Source organism: Aplidium turbinatum, chromosome 11 (assembly GCF_918807975.1).
Source record: "Aplidium turbinatum chromosome 11, kaAplTurb1.1, whole genome shotgun sequence".
In the NCBI taxonomy this organism is placed as follows: domain Eukaryota; kingdom Metazoa; phylum Chordata; class Ascidiacea; order Aplousobranchia; family Polyclinidae; genus Aplidium; species Aplidium turbinatum.
In genome coordinates, this window is record NC_137482.1 from 21,200,518 (window position 1) to 21,222,106 (window position 21,589).

A 21,589-nucleotide genomic window follows, 5' to 3' on the forward strand; every position below is an offset into this window, starting at 1 on the left:
AATTTATTTCATCTTGTTAATGAAAACGGAAGCAAATACATTTTTAAAATCTAAATTGCTCAAATATTTGTTCACTCACCTTGCTTAACTCATTCTTTGTTGAACAATCTTCAAGGCCAGCAGAAAAGTTTTGCCATGCCTGTTCAACGAAAACATACGTAATTACAAGTCTTCACAAAAAACCTCAACAGACTTTGTTCATTTAATTTACGTCAAACAACTTGTCAAAGAACCAGTTTTCTGCGAAGTGAGCTTGCAATATCAAAGCAAAATGTTCAGTTAGTAGAAAAATAAACCTAATTAAAAAACAATGATCTAATAAAAAAAAAAAACAACAACAACAAACGATAGCTTAAAATTGATGACATGGTACAATACTGGCTATCATGTCAGAAACAAAATCTACCGTTTATACCACGTCAAATAGTCCAGGAATTATCACACGAGGCCCACGTACTTTTAGACAATAACAACACTTTTTTTTGAAAACATAAAAAAAAAGTTTGATACGCGTTGAAATGAGTCAGACAATTCTTTCTCATTGAAACCTTGTTTTTTTCGTAAGTTGACAGGCAAAAATACATTTCATCTGTTTTCGAAACTCATCTTGCTCAGTTGCTTTTAATCATAGTTTGCACACAGATCTGCCCTTATTAGGAACCAAAGGATCAAAGCAATCTGGTAATTTAGATTGTACAAGGCAGAAAAAACTCTAATTTACCAGAAATAAATTTGCTGACGCTTCGGATTTATTTTGCTGATGTTCCAGGGTGTGGTTAATCACTTCAAAACGAGAAAGATAATTTTCTCTGGCCATATGTTCAACGGGGAGAGTTAGATAATGGCTTGGCATTGCTTTGAAGAAATTTTGAATATCTACAATGTTTCTGAAAAACAAATTTAAAAATTTAGGTTCTGTAGGCTACTCAATAGGTTTTCAATTTACCTATAGGCTACTTCTTGAAATCTTTATGAACGTTTTGTACCTTTATTCTGTAACTAAATAATTAGAAATTCCGAAATTCAAACTGTTTTTATTCTTGTATGATACCCTGCTGTAGAAGTGATTAGGACACAATGAAAGAAAAAAAATATGTAGACGCTGCAAGACGCAACATAACTAAGTGTTTGGATATTACTATGTGATGTATTGCATGAAACAGTGGCACACCCTCATTCATTTCATTGAGTATTGTCGTCTGTAAAAGCTAAACACACCTTTTCAACTTCGCTTACAACGGAGCAAAAGTAAGCATGGTTCAGAGTTAGAAAATGCGACCATAGACTTACTGCCTTCCAGTAACCTGTGTCATCTTGAGAAACATCGTTATTTATGAATCGCAAAAAAAACTAGCACCGATTGAATTCTCGTATCCTTACTTAAGCAAAGCCGACAGCTACCCAGCTAGCAAAATCCGTCATTTTTACATTGATTCAACGTCTGTACGTACGTCTGCAGACGTTGAATCAATGTAAAAATGACGGATTTTTCTGGCTAGATACTTACTCGTCCATACACAACTGGGATCGATGGTGAGCCTTGAATCCAAGAATGCAGAAAATGACCAGGGAGGCAAAAATGCTGGTACCACAATTGATCAAGGAAATTTGAAGAGCATCTCTTTTACAATTATTCTTCATGTTGTTATAAGAAGAATAGGCAATAACACCGCCGAAGCCCAAGCCAAGAGAAAAGAATATCTGTGTTGCAGCGTCACGCCATACCTCGGGGTCCTTCAACCGCGACATCTAGCGGGTAAAAGATTAAGGTTATTATATATTAACTTGCAGGAATCTATAAGCTACTCCTGCTCACACTGAAAATGTAGTATTTAGTGTAAGACATAAATCCAAATATATTACAAAAAAACTGTAATATTAATGATGAAAATGCACATGAAACACATAATTTAATTGCATAATAGCCCTGCACAATATAAATGAAAATTGTTTCGACGCAAGTGATCAGAACAATGGTTTTCACAACAAGAGGCGATACAAAGTACGTTGTCTTACGTCAGGGGTAAACATGAATGCCAGCCCGTCCACTGCACCATCAAGAGTTACTCCTCTGAAGAAATATATGATCAAAACGAGATATGGAAAAGTAGCAGTAAAATAAACCATCTGGAACAACAAAAATAAGTATGATGTTAATATAGCAAAATTATTTTATGCTTTAAAAAACTAATAAGCAAAGAAAAATCTTCTGCGGGGTCCAGTTTTTTTAAACGTCAAACAGAAACGGAGACGTCAAAAAAGAAGATAGAAAGAACAAGTGAAGGATAAGAGAGACAAGGTCAGATAAGGAAGAAGATGCGATGGACGATGATAAAGAGAAAAAAGTGAAGACAGTCGGTACAAGGAAAGAATTGACCACCCTAGAGGCTTAATTAGTGGGGACAAAATAGGGCTTAAATAGTTTTGAATATAATATATTGTTTCAGTAGTTTTTAGTAAACAAACGACAACATTAAAATTAAAACTCTCCTTGGTTTGGGGTTTTATCATTGAAAACGTTTTGATGGTTAAGTTTAGCAGGCATGCCGATTCAAAAAAATCGTCTTTCTCTTCAAGTTAAATGTGACCTTTCTCAGCTGTTAAGTAGGCTAAATGTAAATGGTAGCGAAAAAGTTTTGAATCAACCAAGCAGAATCAAAGCGTTTTGTTTTTACTGTTAATCAGACACTTTGAGCCGGATGTGAAACAAAGACTAAGTTTACAAACTGTCAATTAAACAGTTTACATGAAAAGAACCGAAAATACTTCTTGCTGTGTCAAGCTTTCACTGTTAACAATTCAAAAGATCCCAGGAGAATTGTTTGGTATGTGAAGTTTAACTGTATTTTTTCGGTAAATCGATGCAGAGGTATTAATAATACGATGCCGCGCATCATGTTACTCAAAAAAGTGGCCGCTTGAACAATCCAGTAACTTGGGCTAAAAAGTGTGAACACGTGGGAAAAAAGCGGGAATAAGTCACGAGGGAACAGGTTGCCAACGAAGCAAAGCTTTCATTCTGTATGTTGGGTTTTTGTAGCATGTTTTTGTTTGATGATTCAGACAGTTACAAATTTACGCATGAACAAACAAATCTAAAAGTGATTGAGGAAGTTTTTATGAATGAGAATCTGTCACTGAGCAACGAGCGTAAGTTGGCTTGCCATTATTTTTCAAATCTTTGATATCACTTCTCGACCACATGACGAGTTCTCTTATCACCCACTGTGACCTGATTCATTGTGAAAAGATGCTTTGTTGTTGGTATGAGTAGGCTACAATCTTTGCTTTGTCAATGAACGCTTATGTCTATGACTCAGGCAGAAGGGGGCAAATGGAAAAACAAATAATGTTATGTTGGAAAAATGTTGTCAAATCTCGATGCTGCGAACTTGATTGTCCTTGATCATACAACAAAAAGCCGTATTGAAAGTACAGTATTTGAACTCCAAAACTTGTCACAAAATCCGCAGCAATGAACATCTACTGCTAAAAATCACGGTCAAATACTACTGTAGCCTACTTTAAACCAGAAAGAAAACAAGTGAGCTACCGAGTTCCTACTGAAAATGCAGTCTCTATAGTCTATACTGTCAACTAGCACAAAGAAACAGTCCAGCAATAATACCCGTTTACTTTTTTAAGCCAGCTTTATGACTTTACAGTATAAGTTTATCTTCAATCAAAGTTTTTTTTTTAAAACCCACACGTGTTTGCATTATGTTGCCGGGATGATTAGACTCTAAAACAAAGAAGTTCACAAAAGGAAGAACTCGAACAAGACGAAAATCAGTAGACACAGGGGGATCGAAGGGTACTTTTGGACCCGGGCCGCAATGATTTTAGCGGCCAGTAATCTTTCTAGATGGTCCCAAACTTGAAGGAACCACCGCGTATTCTTTAGATACATAGTGTGTTTTTAGAAGCAGTGTCTTCATTGGAGCCATATGATGTCATTGGCACACGACTCAAATTATCCTCTGAACGGCCCTGCAGAAGGTTGTTTAGATTACAGGATTAAGGTTCTACTGGAAAAAAGATAACCTTCACAATCATAGTAATAATGGGGCTGCAAGCATACCAGTGCTTTTTCATTTTTCAAAATAATGAGATATTACACGCAAACCGTCACGTAAAATTGTTTACTACTGAGGACAATCACAACGGTATTTCCACTGCAGTTTCCTGTTGAAAAGGTAAAATATTTTGCGTTGATTTAACGCATCCAAATCATGCTGACAACTAAAAGTTACGGTATTGCGTGAGTCAACATTTCTGTGTAGAAAACGAATACATGAATGAACGTTTCGATTGCTCCTCCCCCGTTAAAAACGGATGTGCGTCGCCCTAAAGGCCAGGAAGCCTGTAAAACGTCACTGCACACGAGATGTGTTTGATTCTTTTGGTTGATTTTTATAGATTTCAAAAATATCTTTAATCTTAAGACAAATCAAAAGCTGCTTCAAGAATGAAAAACTTTCTGCTCGCCATAATCAAGTTTTGTACCACAAATCAACCATAAATATTGTTTTCCTGTCACGTGTTACCTACGGGGGCAGGAGGGCGTCTGGCTCCGGCCCTAATATCAAAACCACTAAGTTAACTAGATCCTTGTCGTAACAATGAACAAGGCGTAACAATAATGGTGTTCATATTGTTATCAGAGGATGCAAAACGTTCCATGGTCCCGGATATGAGAAACCTTATCTATGTCACTATACTCACGCGATTGAACTAAAATAATGCGGTCACACTTAGACGTTGGTGTGCGTAAAATATTGTGTACATGTTTACTTAGGGTTTGTCTGAGAATAGGAATATTTTAAAAACGTTACGGTACCAGGTAAAATTGCTCAAGCTAAAAAGTGAAACTACCAAACCCTTTCTCCTTTTGTTTAACAATACTCCTTTGCTGTGCGTCACTTTCTTCAAGATATATCACTAAGGGACCCTAATAAGTAAACATTTAACAATGCCAAATACCTAAAAGAAAACCCAGTAAACTTATGACGATTCAATACCCCACAATGTTAAATTGATGTAAAAGTAAAGCATCTGTTTGTGCAGAAATATGCTGAGTAAGAATGAGGCCACTGATTTTGAGTGAATAATAGATTTTAAGTAAAACTTGATTGAAAGATGAATTCAATAGATCTGTGGAATGGGCGGAATTTGGCAGTTGTTAAGAAAACGGTTGTGTATTCAAAAAGACCTAAAACTACCATATTGATATCCAAGTTTTACGTTGTTTTTATGCTTTATTAGGCGGAGTGTAGAATAAACTAAAGGTCTGAAATCAATGGCTCACGAGCCATGTATGGCTCTTTTGGTGGAGGCATCTGGTTTGCAGATAAATCTAATTTTCTAAGGTTAAAAACACGAAAGTTTTATCTTAACTTTTCATCACGATTTAGAGCTGAAAATACGCTAGGAATGCACCAAATTAAATGTAATTTTTCTGGGGGAAGCCCACACACATCCATGTTTTTCTCTTCAACACCTGTCATACACACACAGAAAAAAAACGGCCAGGACTTTGTAATTTGCATGCACAAATTCAAAACCAGTAACCACGTGTTTGTCGAATTCTTGCGAGTCATCAGACGAGCAGACAAAAAGATAAAACAAATTCTTTGAACCATGACCGAAATCCTCAATCTTTCAAGATGGCACAAAAACTCATGCGTTTAGTCTGGATATTTTGTAGATTTTTATCTTTTATCCACAAAAGTCGTAGCTTACAGATTACGAGTATTTTTAGTCAAAACGTCACAAAGCGCTTCATCGCCAGCTTTTTCCGTCACTGCTTTTTTAGAACTTGAGCTTGTTACTTGAGGCGTTTACGTCACGACGTCGGTCGCTGTCACGATAACAATAAGGTTAAAAACAGGATCTCATTGTCTGTGGTATTTGGTAGGCCGATTTCGCGCGCCCACTCTACAACTTTAGAAATATTTAGGTTATCAAACTGTATGAAAGCTCAAAAATTGGAGGTAAGTGTTGTAAGCTGCCAATTATATGGAAAAGTTTTGTTTTTATTAATTGTGGCACTAAAATTGTCTTGGCATAGCTATGACCTACTAGCGTTGTTTCTAGTGTTGACACTGGACCTAAGTGATTTTTAAACGTATCACACATGTGCAATAACATACTGTACAAAACTAGGAAAATACTTTGTGTAATCACCATTTTCAGTGGGCATCTGCACAAATATAAGCTGATACAATTTTGTCTTAGTCGTTATTCTATGGGGCTGATTTCTCGTCGTTTTGATGGCTATATTTTCAAATTTATGCTTCGTGCTTACGGTACCATGAGAACATGATAGAGATGGAATGTCTGATGTCATCGCTGCGATTGTGATAGTCGACATGACGTCAGCATCAAGGATAAAGACAGGATTGTGTGACAATATTAGAATTCGGGAAATTCTACGGTTTGTGAACTTGCACAAACACATTCTTTGCGTGTTTAGCCTTTGTTACTACGTCGAAATTACATTTTCCTTCAGGCGAATTGGTACCGCAGACAGATAATAACTACTGTAGTTCTTCAGTGATTCACATTTTTTTCCGAAACAAATATCTTTAGCAAGAAAGCTTATTGCATTGCCCCAGACAGAAAAAAGTTGCCCACGTAAATTTGGCAACTTTTTATTAGCAATGAAGCCTCGAGCAAGTTATTGAAGGGCAAAAAGTGCTGCGAGGCATAATTACCAAAACTCAGCACCAACGCAACTGAACGAAAATTGTAAGTAAGTACCGTCGTTTTGTAGTTTTCCTGTATGTGGTGCTGCCAGTTCATTCAAAAACTAACCGTCGACCACCAACGCGAAATGACGTCATTTTCCAAAACCAGACAGCAAAATCCGCCATTTCTACATTGATTCAACGTCTGCAGAAGTTGAATCAATGTAAAAATGACGAATTTGCTCTCTGGGTAATGGTGATTTAAAAAAACTACTAAATTCTATACAGTTATAAATTCTTCAAACAGAGCAGTAAAATTTATTGTCACGACTTTAGCCACGAATAGAGGTGGAATGTTGATAAAGTGGTTGAAGGTTTGTAGTAATCAACATTCTAAACGTTTTTGAAGTGTCATTGACTGAAGCATTTGAATTTCTCGACAACATACAGTATTTCAACTCAACTCCGTGGCAGGGTATTACCAATAGAAACTAGCACTCTGTGTCTCTTGAGACTTAACAAGTTGAACTGGCATCACAGTTCACGCTGGTTTTAAAATCACATCGAAAAAGGGGCGTTGTCTTCAAGTATTGAGCAACTTTCAAACAAATCTCGAGCTTTTTATGGAATTTTGTATTCACAGCACAGACCTAAGGGATCTTTGAATCAGTTCAAAAAATTCAATTTTTAAACAATTGAAAAAACTAATTGGTATGACATTATTATTCGAATGAATGTAAAAACAGAACAAACACATACAGCTTGCAACATAACAATAAATCTTCAGGGCAAATAATTTCGACAGCTTGCACACAAGCATTACGGTGTTTTTTTTTACAATATGTATGATACCCTGTACCCTGTTCTTAAAATCTTTTTTTTTAAATATAGCTTAGATTAAATCTGGCCATTTTATAATTTCTCGTAAACATGCCCAAGACAAAAACGTAGCACCAGCTACCAAGCAAAGGTAAAATGTTAGTAGAGGGTTAACACTTATTATTGAGCACTTGTTTCGGTAATATGGCACTGACAGGGCCGTTGAAAGGATAATTTGTGCCCATATCAATCAAACTTTAAGGCTCCAATCAAGACATTTTTAAGAACCACCCTCTATACCCAAAGAATTCGCGGCGCCAGGGTTTCTTCGTTCCCGAGCTCCTATGGTCCAGGCAGTGCCGGTCTTTGGGATGTGCAAACCGTGCGATTGCACAGGGCCCGCAAATTAGGGGGCCCGCAATTTACTCAGAAAATGCATTAATTTTGTTATTTTCAAAGCAAAAATTCAACAAGTGAATTCAACAAAGGAATTAGCAACAAGAAAACATAGAGACTCAACGAATTCAACCTATTTCGTCACCTGAACATTTCGTACCCTGAAACGATCGAGAAAAAAAACGACATAGCCGAAGTCGCTACTCGGAGTTGCCGCAAACATTTCAAAATTTCTCGATCTTTTCAGGAGACGAAATAGGTCGAAATTTAATTTTGTTACACGATTTCAGGGCACGAATTTTTCAGGGGACGAAATAGGTTGCATCCAGACTCAACATAGAGACATAGCTTTATTTCCGAAAAATGCCAAAGAAAGCATGATCTTATCCTTTTGCTATGCCACCGGACAGCACCATTTTACAGTAATATTCATACCTAAATTTTTGTTGAACATGCTCTCAGAATGCCCCAAATTCAAAGTAATTTTTCAAAATTTTCTGGGGGAGGCCCCCAGACCCCCGCCGCTGGTTGTCGCCTTCGGCGATCACGCTGCCACCACCACCCTTCCCCTTTCAAAGTACCTAGCTACGCTACTGAATTGGATTATTGTCATTGGGGCCCGCAAAGCATATTCCGCACAGGGCCCGAAATACCCTAAGACCGGCACTGGTCCAGGCCTCCCTGAACCCTCTTGAATACAGGATAGTGGAACCCAGTAGAAAATATATTTGAGACAACAAACCTATATGTGTTAACAGTGTTATCACTTATGCAGAATCATATAGCTTGACAAAAACAAATCAATATTTCTCCAAACTTGAAACCAAAAGTCGCTGTCCTACTATAAATAGGTTCAGCTTGTATTGTTTTGAATTGCTTTTTTCTGGCCAGTCATTCACAGATAGCAGGCCACTTTTATACTGAACGATGCTAGGCCTCATATCACCCAAGATTATGACATAAAAAATTTAGTTTTTTTTAACGTTAAAAAGTATTCTGCAGCTGCTTACTTGTGTTGTCAACTTCTCGGTAGTGAGTCAGTCACGAAAAGTGACAAACAACAACAGAAACAACGCTTCAAGATATTGAGATGATTGAAAAATATATCTGCCAAGGAGTGGCAACAACAATTTACTGGAAACAGTTGAGAAACGGATTTGTGCTTAAAACGAATGAATGCTTTGATGATATTGGTATCAGCAAGTGGTCACATGTAGTTTTAGCTACTAACCAGGCTCAGAAACATGACGTGTACACTGTAGTTCAGACTCTAAACCGAGAAAAGAGAAGTCAGCCGACAATATTTCCAGTTGTTTGACAGTGATAGAGTTCTTGGAGCTCGCTGCGAGTTTGATAACTTGTCTGCAGGTGCAACTGACAGTTTGCTAACCATGGATTTTTCATAAGCTGGATGTGTTTTAATGTCATTTCAATGTGCGTGTTGTTGCATATTCGTTTGTCTATCGCCAGACAGCCAGTTTGATAAAGTTATCGCTTGATTGGTGGGGACTCCCCTTTTGCGAAACAATGCTGATAACACGAAACTTTCCACAGTCGTTGAAACAATGTAGCCAAAAGCCAACAGTTTGTTGAAAACAAAACTCTTCCCAGCCAGCTAAAGCGTCTTTCGTATCTCGCGACGATAAAATGATGACGAAACAACAATTTTTCCACGCTAAGACTATTTTACTGTTACGCCGACTAGCGTCACGTGATTACGAACAATGACAACGAAAACTAGTCATACCCAAGACGTGGTGCGCTTTCATCCATCAACAATGGACTTCCTGGTGTGATTCAACAAGAAGAAAGTTTATGAAATTAAAAGAAAACAAGAAAGGAAAGGGAAATCACGGAGCGCAATAACGATCACACGAAAGGGAGATTTGATGCTCGTTTTCTACAGGGGATGGGATCATTTCCAAGAAAACTAATTCCGTAAAAGCCATGTCAACAAAAATACAGGAGCCGTAAAGACGAAAAGCGGATTTACACTTTTGACGCTTTTTTTACCTTCAGACAGGTAAGTTCTGTAAGGAAGCTTTCATCAAACTAAGCGTATATGTAAGTTGCTTTGTGTTTACTAAACTCTAACAGGATGCAAACCCAGGCAACCGTTTTGTTCAACTTACCAAAGTAATAATGATGCCTCTATTTGCGCTCATTGCGATAACATACGTAACACTCCGATCACAGATGCGATACAACAGAAGACAGGAAGCAGCGAAGTAACATATAGTCTTCGAGCCAGCTGCTCCCCTTATTTTGGCTTGGCATTAACACTTTGCTCCTCAAAGGGAGGCCAGATTTGGCCCCCCCCTCATATTTCCTTTAATTATTTGAAGCACAGTAACGCCATGCACTTGGTTTTTCTTGACTTTTCCTAAAATTGCCAGGCGGATCTGATGATATTAAATTTGATGCTAAAAGTTGTGTAGTTTTCTTGTAAATTCAAGATTTTGGTGAATTTTTGCTATTTCTAGCTAACTTCCAGCAAAGCGTGAAATGGATTACATTGCGATGACAAGCCATAAGCTCATAATTGCTTCGTGCATCGATATGCGCGAGCAGAGAGAAGCATCCTCTTGCTTTCTTTTGTTTGGTTTGACCTCAATAATACAAAGCGCGTTATTTCTTATGCTACAAAGAAAAGCCAGTGATCGCAAAGCTGTTAATTAGAAACAATAATAGCAAGCTTTTTTGCGTTATCAGCTCTACAAAGAAGAATAGCAATCCACGATCAAAATAGTAGGCTATGGAGGCCACAAACTATTCAAAACAGTTGTTTCAAGCAGATAATATTCATTGACGAATAAAAAACGTTACAATAAGAAATCTTTTCTTGGATAAAGACACGAAAACCTGGTTTCGAAATAAACGTTCTATGGAAATGCTCTCATTGACAAAACTTGCAATTGAGGAAATGTATCACTGCAAATGCTTTTGGGAGAAGCCGGAGAAATAGCGTTTTTGCAAACAGTAATTGTGAGATACACTCAAAATTATGAGATAGGCTCCATTTGCACGTAGCAGCTAACTCGATGGCGTCCCTTCACTGCTTTATGTCGCCTACTTGTTGTTATGTCCTGTATTTTTGTTTCACAGTGCACTGTGTTTTGTTCCAAAAAGCGCAAAATAAAGATGATAATGCCTCATCTACATTACAAAATATTTTGTAATGTAGGCCTACAAACAAAATGTACAATGTACACAATGTACATTACAAAATATTTTGTACTGTAGACGAGGCATAAATTTAGGCGTCACATAAGACAAACAACAAATCAGCTTTCTTCATCATTGATTCAACATCTGAATACGTTGCGCCAATGTATAAGAGGCCGGCTATTGTGAAGACCCGCCATTTATAAACGATCCGATTATACCAAAAGTGGGACAAACTAGTGGATCAAAGAATGAATAAATAATGCTGAGAAAACTAAATCTAAGTGACGAACAATACCGATGTCTTCATTTATCTTGGAAAAATGCTGCCTAAACTTATCAACAAAAAATACAGTAAATAACGGCAAGGATCCCGAAAGCAGAATTTGCTCGACTTTGGCATGAATTTAGTCAGACATCTAATAATTCCACACATACAATAACGGGCTCTCAACTGCTGTAAGATACATAATAATCAACCTGGTTCTGGGCGATTTGTGTAACAGTTTAGGGAAAGACACTATTTGAAATGATGCACCACACAAAAGATTTTCAATGAAGACTGAGTCTAAAAACCGATGTGGATAGTGCTGCACAATAACTTCAAGTTTAGGACAGAAGAGGCACAAAATATCACGATAAAAATAAAGACCTTGTGGGAAATTTTCGAGAATCATAACACGATGCAAATACCATAAACGCTTAGTTTGCATGCTGCTCTAAGCTGGCCGGCAACCACAAAGGTAGACAATAGCCTACAGGCAGTTTATAATTCGATAACAGCGCAATAAACATTATAAATACGTAAACCGACAAATTTCTTTTACAAACGTTTTACGTCTAATAGTAAATTTTCCCCCAACAATTTTTTGTGAAGCACTTGCAAACCACGGTTTTGTAAAATAATTCATCATTATTATTTTTTACTTCTCGGATATTGTAAAACGTCATCAGCAAAATCACAAAAAAAATTTCATTACTTCAATGTAGTAGGCCTAAGAATTTTTTATAGAATTGTAGCCACGTTGTTTCAACAAAGAAGCCATTTTTTAGCAATGTAAAGTTATAGAAAATAATTTGCAATCATGCAAATGGTTGGAAAGAATCTAGGAAGTCTTCTCACAATCTGGCACAAAATGATTATGTTTATTGTATCTCAGTAAAATGTTTTACGACAAACTTTGAAGCTTCGTTATAATCATTTTTATCTTTGAAGTCAAACGTTATTTTTTTTTTGGCCAGAAACATAATCACTGCCTTGCTGACGTTGTCGCTTTTACGCGTATTTTTAGTGCTTCAAACAATAAGGACCCAGTCAGCAATCCAGTCCTTTTACATTGATTCAACATTTGTAAACGTTAAATTTATGTAGATTTGCTGACTGTGGGTTATTTCACATTTCCTTTGTTTACGCATGTTCCTCAATTCGCTGTTGCATTATTTCGACGCTGGCGGACTAAAAATGTATTTTCAAATTGATTGACACAATCTTCAATAAAAAGTGAGCTTCGAACTTAGCTTTGTTGATGTAAATGCTGTATTTTTTGTGGATGTAATTTATGAGTCATGTTTATAAACACTCGTAAGCGAAATGACTTATGATGTGGCCTGCATGATATTTGTGATGCGACTTGACACAAATCCACAATTTCAAAAGCACCTAATTTGAACTTAGAAATTTCAGATTATTTCAACAACTTGTTCAATTGTCTTCTCTCTACTAAAAATATTCATACTACAAACTCAATTGTAGACCTAAAATACACAAACGAAGATGTAAACAGCTATTCAAGCAGGCTAAGGTGTTACTTATGAGAAATTTGGTTCCATAAAACTAGAAGCTAGCCATGAGTTTCGGAATGCATTAGTTTAGGACAAAAATGTAAGACAACAAACGCAGTTTTGTTTTTTTCAAATTCGTGTAACAATATTACTCTGATTGTATCTATTTTAGAATCAGTGAGTACTGAGTAGCTTACAATAAGATTTGCTCGCAAGTCGTAAATTCTAATCAATGCAATGATTCGGCACACCGCACACACACTTCGTGCGTTCGATCGAGCTCTTTGTTATTTAGAAGTTTGCATGAAATCGGATTAGCACGGTTAATTAAAGGCGGCAAGTTAAATCAAAATTGTCGTTTTTAGGTACCTTTGCAAAAATTGAAATATCAAGTTTAACATATAAAATTTTAAAATAATGAGTTTTCAAACTTATGGACAAATGATTTGCTTTCACACCAGTGCAACTTCTGTTGAAATAGCATCAGCGGATAACTCGTAACAGCTGATTGAATTTGATCCAAAAATGGCCCCCCCTTGAGCAGTTAACTTCCAAAAAAACGTTGAAAAGCAAAGGGTTAAGTGTCTTTGCCGAGACACAGCCGCGTGCTCTGGAGCGGTGTCGAACCCACGTCTTTCGAACGTCGCGCAGACGTTCTCATCACTCGGCTACGCAGCCAAAAGTTCTTTCAAACAATGAAACCGCAAAAGTGCCTATGAACTTGTATGACTGACATCAGGAGCCGAGATTAACGACTACTGCTGTCAACTTGTAATCCTCCCAGACAACATAGCAACCGTTTTTTACATAGGTTCAATGTAAAAAAACGGCTGATTTGCAACATGGGCTGAGTAGTGAGTACGTGGCAAGATCATTTGCGTTGCTATAGGATATTCAGATTTCGGAAAATAGCCACATAAGCATGCTTATAGCTTCCACGGTCACTTTTTAGAATATTGTTTGTTGGACCGAACCGTCACTTTTACATGTCGTAATGCTAAATTACAGCAATTTGTTTATAACTTAGTTTTTGTGAACGAAAGGTCAAATGAATCCATTGTGTAATTTATAATCTAAAGGGATTAATATAAAAACGCCATCGCAAAACGGCTCAAGAAATTTTAAGAGGATCTTAAGATTTTAGATTGCATGAGGCATTCGATTTAAATAACTACAAATATAAATCAGATTTCAGTTTCACGAAGCTCAATTCCACGTCGCCCTTTTCTTCCAGCTTTAGAGTCAAAATCCCTAGTAGGCCATATAGTGTGGTACAGTAGGTTACTACAGAATGTCTATGATTGATTGGTTATACAGACATGACGTATTTCCTGCTCATCCGCTCAGTTACAACGCATAGGCTTGGGAGCAGTTTACTCTCAGCTCCAGATTTTATGAATGGGTTTCGTAACATGAACCGAAAACAGAGTTCGTAACTGTATTTTCGTCTATGTAGGCTGCCAACGTACTTGCTCTTAAATAAACAATTCTAGTGAAACTTGATACAGACCAGCGCGCCTGCGTAAGAATTTAAACAATCAATAGTCGTTAGGGAAGCGAAGATCAATGAATTATTTATAGAGTTGATCCGAAGGGACCCTGTCAACACGATGCCCGCCGTATGACGCAACAAACAATCATCACAATCACACCCGCTGCAGAAACTATATTATAACTCCATTCTGTTCAAGCCACACCTTTGGTGGGTTATTTTAAATCAGTGGGTCTGTCTGCGGTTTGAGGAGTACTACGGACTGAATACCGTAGACTACGGTATTCACACATGATAGGGTAGTGGCTAACAATGCTGTGTAAATAATAACTCAGTGCCTGTCCTGTCAACCTAAGTTACCTAACCAAAAAAATTCTGGCAAAAACGAGTTGTCATTCTTGCAATGACTTACCCTAGACCTAATGTGTTTGTAATGTCGCTGCAGGCTAGCAAGCACAGTAGCCTATTTATTTGTCACACTGATGAGCCAAATAACAAATTTCATTTTGCATGGAACTAAAAAATTCACTGCTAGTACTTGTAGGACTTGCTTGAACAGTTTAAACTGCTGCGGAATAGGCTGCTTGGTAAGTCCACAGTTGGTCAGATCAAGTAAATTTGTCGGCATTTGCGAAACCAAGAGGGTCTTGCAAGACTTTTACCACAATAGATCGATTTTGAGACAAGACTTTGCACAGGACAAACGTTGTGTGATATGAGTAGGGAGTAGGCCTAATATTAAATTATACGGCGATTGCATGCTAAAGAATGAATAAGGTTTATTAGGTATGATATTGATTCTGAAGTTGAAGGGGAAAATATCTAGCCTCCTTTGAGAGTAGGTCCTGCTTATCGTACAGTGGAACGGTGTCCCACATCGAGACACCTACGTTATTAAATTGTTTCCATGGCCGGGGCTACAACAAATTGCCCTAGAGATCAAAGGTGTTTTCATCAATCTGTCAAGGTATGCAGATTGCTTTGTTGTTGTTTTGTCATATATATCTGCAAATATTATCAAAACAAAACGAACAGGAAGTCAAAACAAATCAATTGAAGAAAAAAAAAGCAAAATCCTAATCGCCTGCAATATGGTTCAATGTGAATTGTGTTTATTTTCTTGTTTAATCATTTCAATAGAGCTTGTTTGGGTTATCTATGCCAAAACAAATGACGTCGCATAACCCGTAGTAGACTAAATCTTGTTTACAAACAAAACTCAGGTGATTACCGTGATTCTCATTTCGATTAAACATTGACTGCTTACACTTCACCATCATGAGGAGATACTTCGATGGCAAAATCAACGTCTATTTGCGATGTTTACAGTAAGGATTAAGGCAACTTTAACCACTGTTTGGAGAGCCATTTAAAATTTAAATCCTTTCAAGAACAGATTGGGATTAGTTTGAATGTTTTAACTGGTGATGTCAAAGTCTGTCTTGCAAGCACCAGAGAGCGATATTTTGTGCGGATTTTTCTTGTTGGGCAAGCAACGTTAGTGATCTAATGCAGTGTGGTTTGTAACTTTGTTGAAATAAAACCAACTGAAACATCTGTGGAATTTGTACACTTTGTCGTCAAAGTCAGATTCAGCCAATATGTGCTGCATTACCCCCTGGTGCTACGTGGGAGTGGCCACTTATAGATACTTTGAAAAGCGAAGGTATGTCAATTGCAGTCAAGTAGGCTATATGCCAATTTGAACCACCAGCTAAAACATGGTTAAGCATTAGTTCAACGTCCTTTAACATCCAATTGAGAAAAGAGGAAAATATGGATTATAAATCTACACTTATGTTAAACAATGCAATCGAGACAGCCCATTTCAAGTAGCAATCATATGTTAAACATCCTGCTTCGAGTTGTTAAAACGTATTAATCTAAAACATTTACTGGAAAATTTATAACAAACTGTCATAGTTGAGGTTCAACGTTAACTTCTTGGGTGGTACTCGGTCGGACTCATCACTAAAGTCCTACACTTTTTTTACAGACAGAATGCTACAAAGATGTGGCTCTCACATGCGCTGTCCATTTACAAAAGGTTTGTTTAAACTTAATTTTTGATTTATATGGGCTGCCGCAAGGATCCCTACTGGGGACTCAGCAGGCTATCTGATAATGATACTTGTTAAAGGTGTAATGTTTGTAAACTTTTGATCCATCTAACTTCAATATCAAGGCTAAAACAACATTGAAGTTATAACGAAGACTTTCTCAATCCACGGTAAAGATTCCTACAATCCATCAAGGTAACAAAAGGCTCAAAATAAAGGATCGTAAATTTTGATTGCGGATCGTAAAAGTTTTGCAGTAACAGTTTTTAATTGCAAACTAAATCGAAATGTAAGTGGAATTGTAACTTTTGTGCAAATTTTGCTTTCTTGTTTTTGCATCCGCTGTGGGCTCTACAGTATATTGGGTTATTGTGAAAGAAAAGTAAAAAACGCTGAAAGCAAGCTATAATATCGTAAGTATTGGGCTATCCACCTTTCCAGACGACTTGATTCCTTTAAACATCCCTATGAAGACGACTATCCAAGCTACCACAAGAACAAGAGACATCCTCCAAACAACATGACCAGGCTCTGTGATTGAAGGAGATATGTCCAAAGCATCCCGATACCAGAAGTAAGATGTAGCACTGGAGACATCGCACTCCTTTAAAGGAACTTGAAAATAAACAATAAAACATTGTCAAGATTATTTTCAATGATTTATATGCAAATCCTCACCGCTGGGAAATAATTTAAAATATTTTAATTCATGAGGGGCGCTGTGTCAAAGCACAAAAAGTAAATTTCTGTCACAACAAGGAATATTATTTCAGGTTTGCTAAGTTGAATGAGAATGTTGATACGTTGGCGAAAGCGAACTAATTGAGTGAGGTGGTAAGCTATGGGTATGTTTTGAGGAGGGATGAAGATGATGTTTTGAGAAGAGCGCTAGCTTTGCGCCTGGATAGTCGAAGGAAGCCAGACTTCAAAAAGACATGAAAAAAGCGATTGTGGCATGCGGAAGAGGATCTTGCCATTCTTGGTAACGGGGACGTCACCTGGTTAAAACTAGACATACATACATAGGCTACATTTATTCAACTTGATTAAGATAAAAAAAAAATCAGAAGTACCTGTTTGGTTCTCAACTATAACTTTGGGATAATTGGAGCAATTGGCCCATGGAAGAGGACTTTGAAAGGAATTAAAAAAGTAGAAGAAAGCCCAGGCTATGATCATATTATAGTACAAAGCAATCAGGAAACATACCTGAAATAAAGTATCAGTTATGCGACTTAAAGAAGCTGTTACCTTTTAAAAAGCAACAAAAAGTCCAAGCGATAGTTATATAAATCTGTTCATTTTTTTGTCACATGCTAGTGGTTTCAATAGACAGGGTTTGATTAAAAACGGTTTTAAAAATATAACATATTTCACAGAGTTCGCCGATTTATAGCCGAAAATGTCATCTCAAACATCACAAAATTAATCAAAACTACGCCCATAGTTTACAGGTAATCTTTTTCTCTTCATGCTATGGAAAACTACAAGTTTGCTCATCATTACATGATTGTCCTAGCTTGCCATTTGTATTGAAGTCATATGTATAATAATTAGTGGTTGCCGTACATTGCCAGACGAGACATCACTGGCATTCTCCAAATTTTACTGCGCGGATTATCACAAAACCCAAACCACAAATCACTATTGTATTTACCTTATGAAATCATAAAAGACATCACTTCAAACTTCGTGTGATGAAAGAAAATTGTCATTCGATGAATACTTTTTTTTAAGAAGAAAAAGAATAGAATTTATTGTTCTTGTGTTTGCAAACAATCAATCATTTTTCAACAAGCAGAATGAAAATGCAATTTTAAAAATACTTTTTCTTGTCAATCATTTCCAAAGTGAAGACCATGTAGAGATCGACAAAATAATTACTTCTTACCACCATGCTAGCCACACCAACTCCTCCCAGATAAGGATGAATGTGATTCCAAACTCCGACGCTTCCTCTTCTTAACCTTTGACCTATGGCAATCTCCATGTAGAACAGAGGAATTCCTTCCACAACCAACATGATGATGTAAGGAATGAGAAAAGCTCCTCCCCCGTTTTTTTGGCACAAATAGGGAAACCTCCACACGTTGCCCAAGCCAACCTGATGTAAAGCCGAAGTTGATAATGATTCATTGATAAAATATTAACATAAGCATTGAATGAATTTATAAAATCAACAAAATGATCATTTTTTGTCGATGATGCTGACCAAGAAAGTCTGTGGAGGTTGACTCCTCTTAAAAAGCGGCACAGCAATAACAACACTTGAACTAGACAGATGTTTTGCTTCATGCTTGATAAGAGATATTGCTAACTGGTAATATTAAACACGCCCTTGCCACGCCCCACACTTCAATGCAAAGTGGGACTAATGTGCCCAGGACTCCACCGAGCCTGAAATAAATAAAACTAAAGAATCTTTTCCTGTATCAGCTGGAGACTGGAGATATTATCCAAACAACAACTGCAGTTGTAAAGGGGATTGTACTTGAAACGTTTAAACCGATGTTCTAAGAGCAACCCCTCTTGTTCATTTTTAAGTTGCCAAACGTTCAGAATGACACTTGGTACATATTCTCATATAATCCATATTTTTGATTTTTGTTAATGTTTTTGACAATATCCTCGTTCAGTAATTATCTTTTCTTGTGTGCAACATAAAAGAAGCAACAGCCTTAATTGTTGCACTTTGTCAGAGTAAGCAGATAACTGTAAATTGATTTTTTTCTGATGTGTATTCGCTTCACTGCTCCTAGCCCATTATTTGAAGTTCCACGGAACCCTATCTTTAATTGACAATTGGACAGTGTTTTTATGGATAATTTCAGCGGATGTGTCAGTAAAACATGATTCTTACCACATTTATGCAAATGCACTGCCTTGAGAACGATTCGATGGCATGAACACTGGAAGAGCGAGAAAATGACTGGTTTCATATCTAGGCCTGCTACAATAATTAATTTGGAACACTAAACATAACAACTTGCAGTTACTCGGTAGTTTTGAAGTAAAACTTTAATTCAATTGGAAACAGGAAAAGGTTTATACTTACTGCAAAGCCGATTTGTGCAAGAAGATATTGAACCTTATTATCCCACCCGTCTCTCTTTTTCTTATCTACAGATTCTGTAGAGGAATTTGAATCTTCATCAACTCCCTTTAAGATAATAATAATAAAATAAGATTTAATTTTGATGGTTTGTAAGCAGCATGTAATTCGACATTGAAAAATCGTTCAAATCAATATTAGAAACTCGACATGGGATTTTTGTAATCCACAATATGTTTAATTAAATTGCACAGTAAGCTGCCAGATGGTAATATTTCTTGATGAGGAAGTTTTTAAACCCAGTCTTATTAGGAACAAGTACAAGTACATTCGTATCATATTTAAAATTATTGATGATTTTGGAAGAAAATATATTTTCAAATGTTATTTCGAAGTGACATTTTGTTATCGTGGTTTTATTTGGAAATAAATGAAGTTTCGGTTCAACTTCATCGTCATTTCGAAACAAAAACCAAAAAAGAAAACAGAAAACCAAATGCACCGAAACTCCAAGTGCAGAAAACACAATACAGATTGCGGTGGGTTGGCTTCAACTCAGATTATTCTAAAAAACGCGATTATTTAAGCTTGTTATTGCGTGTGTTCCAAACAGTAATACAAATAGTCAAAGACTTTGAGAAATTTGCAAAACAGTAGTTTTTTAAATTTCTATTTGTTTCACTTTGCAGTGCTTTTCATGGAGGAAAATCTCGATACAACCAAACAAACTGTTTCAAAAAACCCTCGAAAGTAGCTCCATCCTGCCCAGTGCCCATACAGTGAGGAAGAAATATTTCCTGTAGGGCAGGCTTTTCCGAAATGCTTTACAAGGAAACTTAAGAAAGCATACGAAGCCCATGCATTTTTTTTTGTTTTTGAAAAATACCCACTTCAATGCGCTTTACTGTATTTCTCAAAAGGTGGTTAAACAATGGTTTGACATATGCGATGAACAATTGTAGTGACGTTTAATTCATGGCCACAACCTAAATTTTCTTACACATCAATTTTTCTGTAAATGAACAAATAAAATTGATCGGAGAGTGTAGGAAGGTTTGTACACTTAGACCAACTTTTCATGCACAGACTACGCTGCTGAGAATGGGTTTACTCGTTGAAAATAACTATTAAGCCCAGCGTAGCGTATAGTAATACACATCCAACTTGCGCATTGTAATTGAATAAAGTCTAATATAATTAATCTTTGGCAGATATGCAATTTAGTGTACGATAAAACTAGAGATAAAACCGTGTTGTGGGAAAGCGCAGATTGATCTTTATTCGCGTTCAAGGAACGGTCCATAGTCTTTTCGATAATTCCAGAACAACAAAAAGACGTATGGCAGCATTAACATACTTTATCACTGCGAACGTTAAATAAGTATCTTATTACAGTCAAAGCTTGAATGAAAGGACGTTTACGCTTCAGTAGCTCTAATTGTACAAACGCATTCTTTTGTAGGTTCGGTGTGAGACACGGAAAAATGTTTCAAGATGAAGTGTTTTATGTTGGCTGTTGTTAGTTACGTTACAGTTGGTCCCAGCCTCTAAGCAGAATAATGTTTTTACATTGTTGTATGTAACTTGTTTGTGAACTTGCTACATCCTGTTTTTCAATTCGCCTTAAAATTGATGGTATCACCAAAACCACGTTGTCACGTAGACAAATTAGTGAAAAAGTCATATTTCACAGAAAAAAAGTATACAGACAAATTATTATTAATTCACACGGCACGTTTGAATATCCCACTCTGTCAACTACAATCGCATGTATAAACTACAAAACAACAATTCACACGTATTTCATTGAAGAGGGGTGGTTTAAACTTTAAACTGTAGCTCGACTTAATCATCTTTGAAAGTTTATTTCATGGATTTTAAAAGCGCATTTTCACACAAAACTTACTGGAACATATTCGTTTGACAGGTAGTTATTATCCATGGGTGTTATATCCTCTTCAACTTGGTTGTTCACAAGAGTATTTGTTGAGTCTGTTCCGAGTGGCTCCCTTTCTTTTAACTTCAAGTGAGCCATGGCTAGTGTTCGTTTGGTACGTGATAACACAGCGAGATTAACTTGCTACGCTTTACAGATGATATCGATACGGTTGCTTTCAAGTTCTGTTAAAGTAGG

The 21,589-nt window shown here is 36.8% G+C and overlaps 1 protein-coding gene across 1 annotated transcript in view; it reads right to left on the minus strand.

The window, feature by feature from the left end:
- The window catches only part of LOC145780055 (sodium-dependent neutral amino acid transporter B(0)AT3-like), a 29,054-nt gene extending 7,465 nt beyond the window's left edge, over positions 1-21,589 (minus strand). Inside the window, exons 1-9 of the mRNA XM_082591767.1 lie at positions 21,362-21,589; positions 19,459-19,563; positions 18,295-18,507; positions 17,477-17,612; positions 16,837-17,018; positions 2,017-2,127; positions 1,508-1,749; positions 722-887; positions 80-139 (exon numbers count right to left, since the gene is read on the minus strand). Of these exons, the coding sequence (XP_082447893.1) occupies positions 80-139; positions 722-887; positions 1,508-1,749; positions 2,017-2,127; positions 16,837-17,018; positions 17,477-17,612; positions 18,295-18,507; positions 19,459-19,563; positions 21,362-21,490 (1,344 nt within the window). The 5' untranslated portion in view covers positions 21,491-21,589. The remainder of the gene's footprint in view (positions 1-79; positions 140-721; positions 888-1,507; positions 1,750-2,016; positions 2,128-16,836; positions 17,019-17,476; positions 17,613-18,294; positions 18,508-19,458; positions 19,564-21,361) is intronic.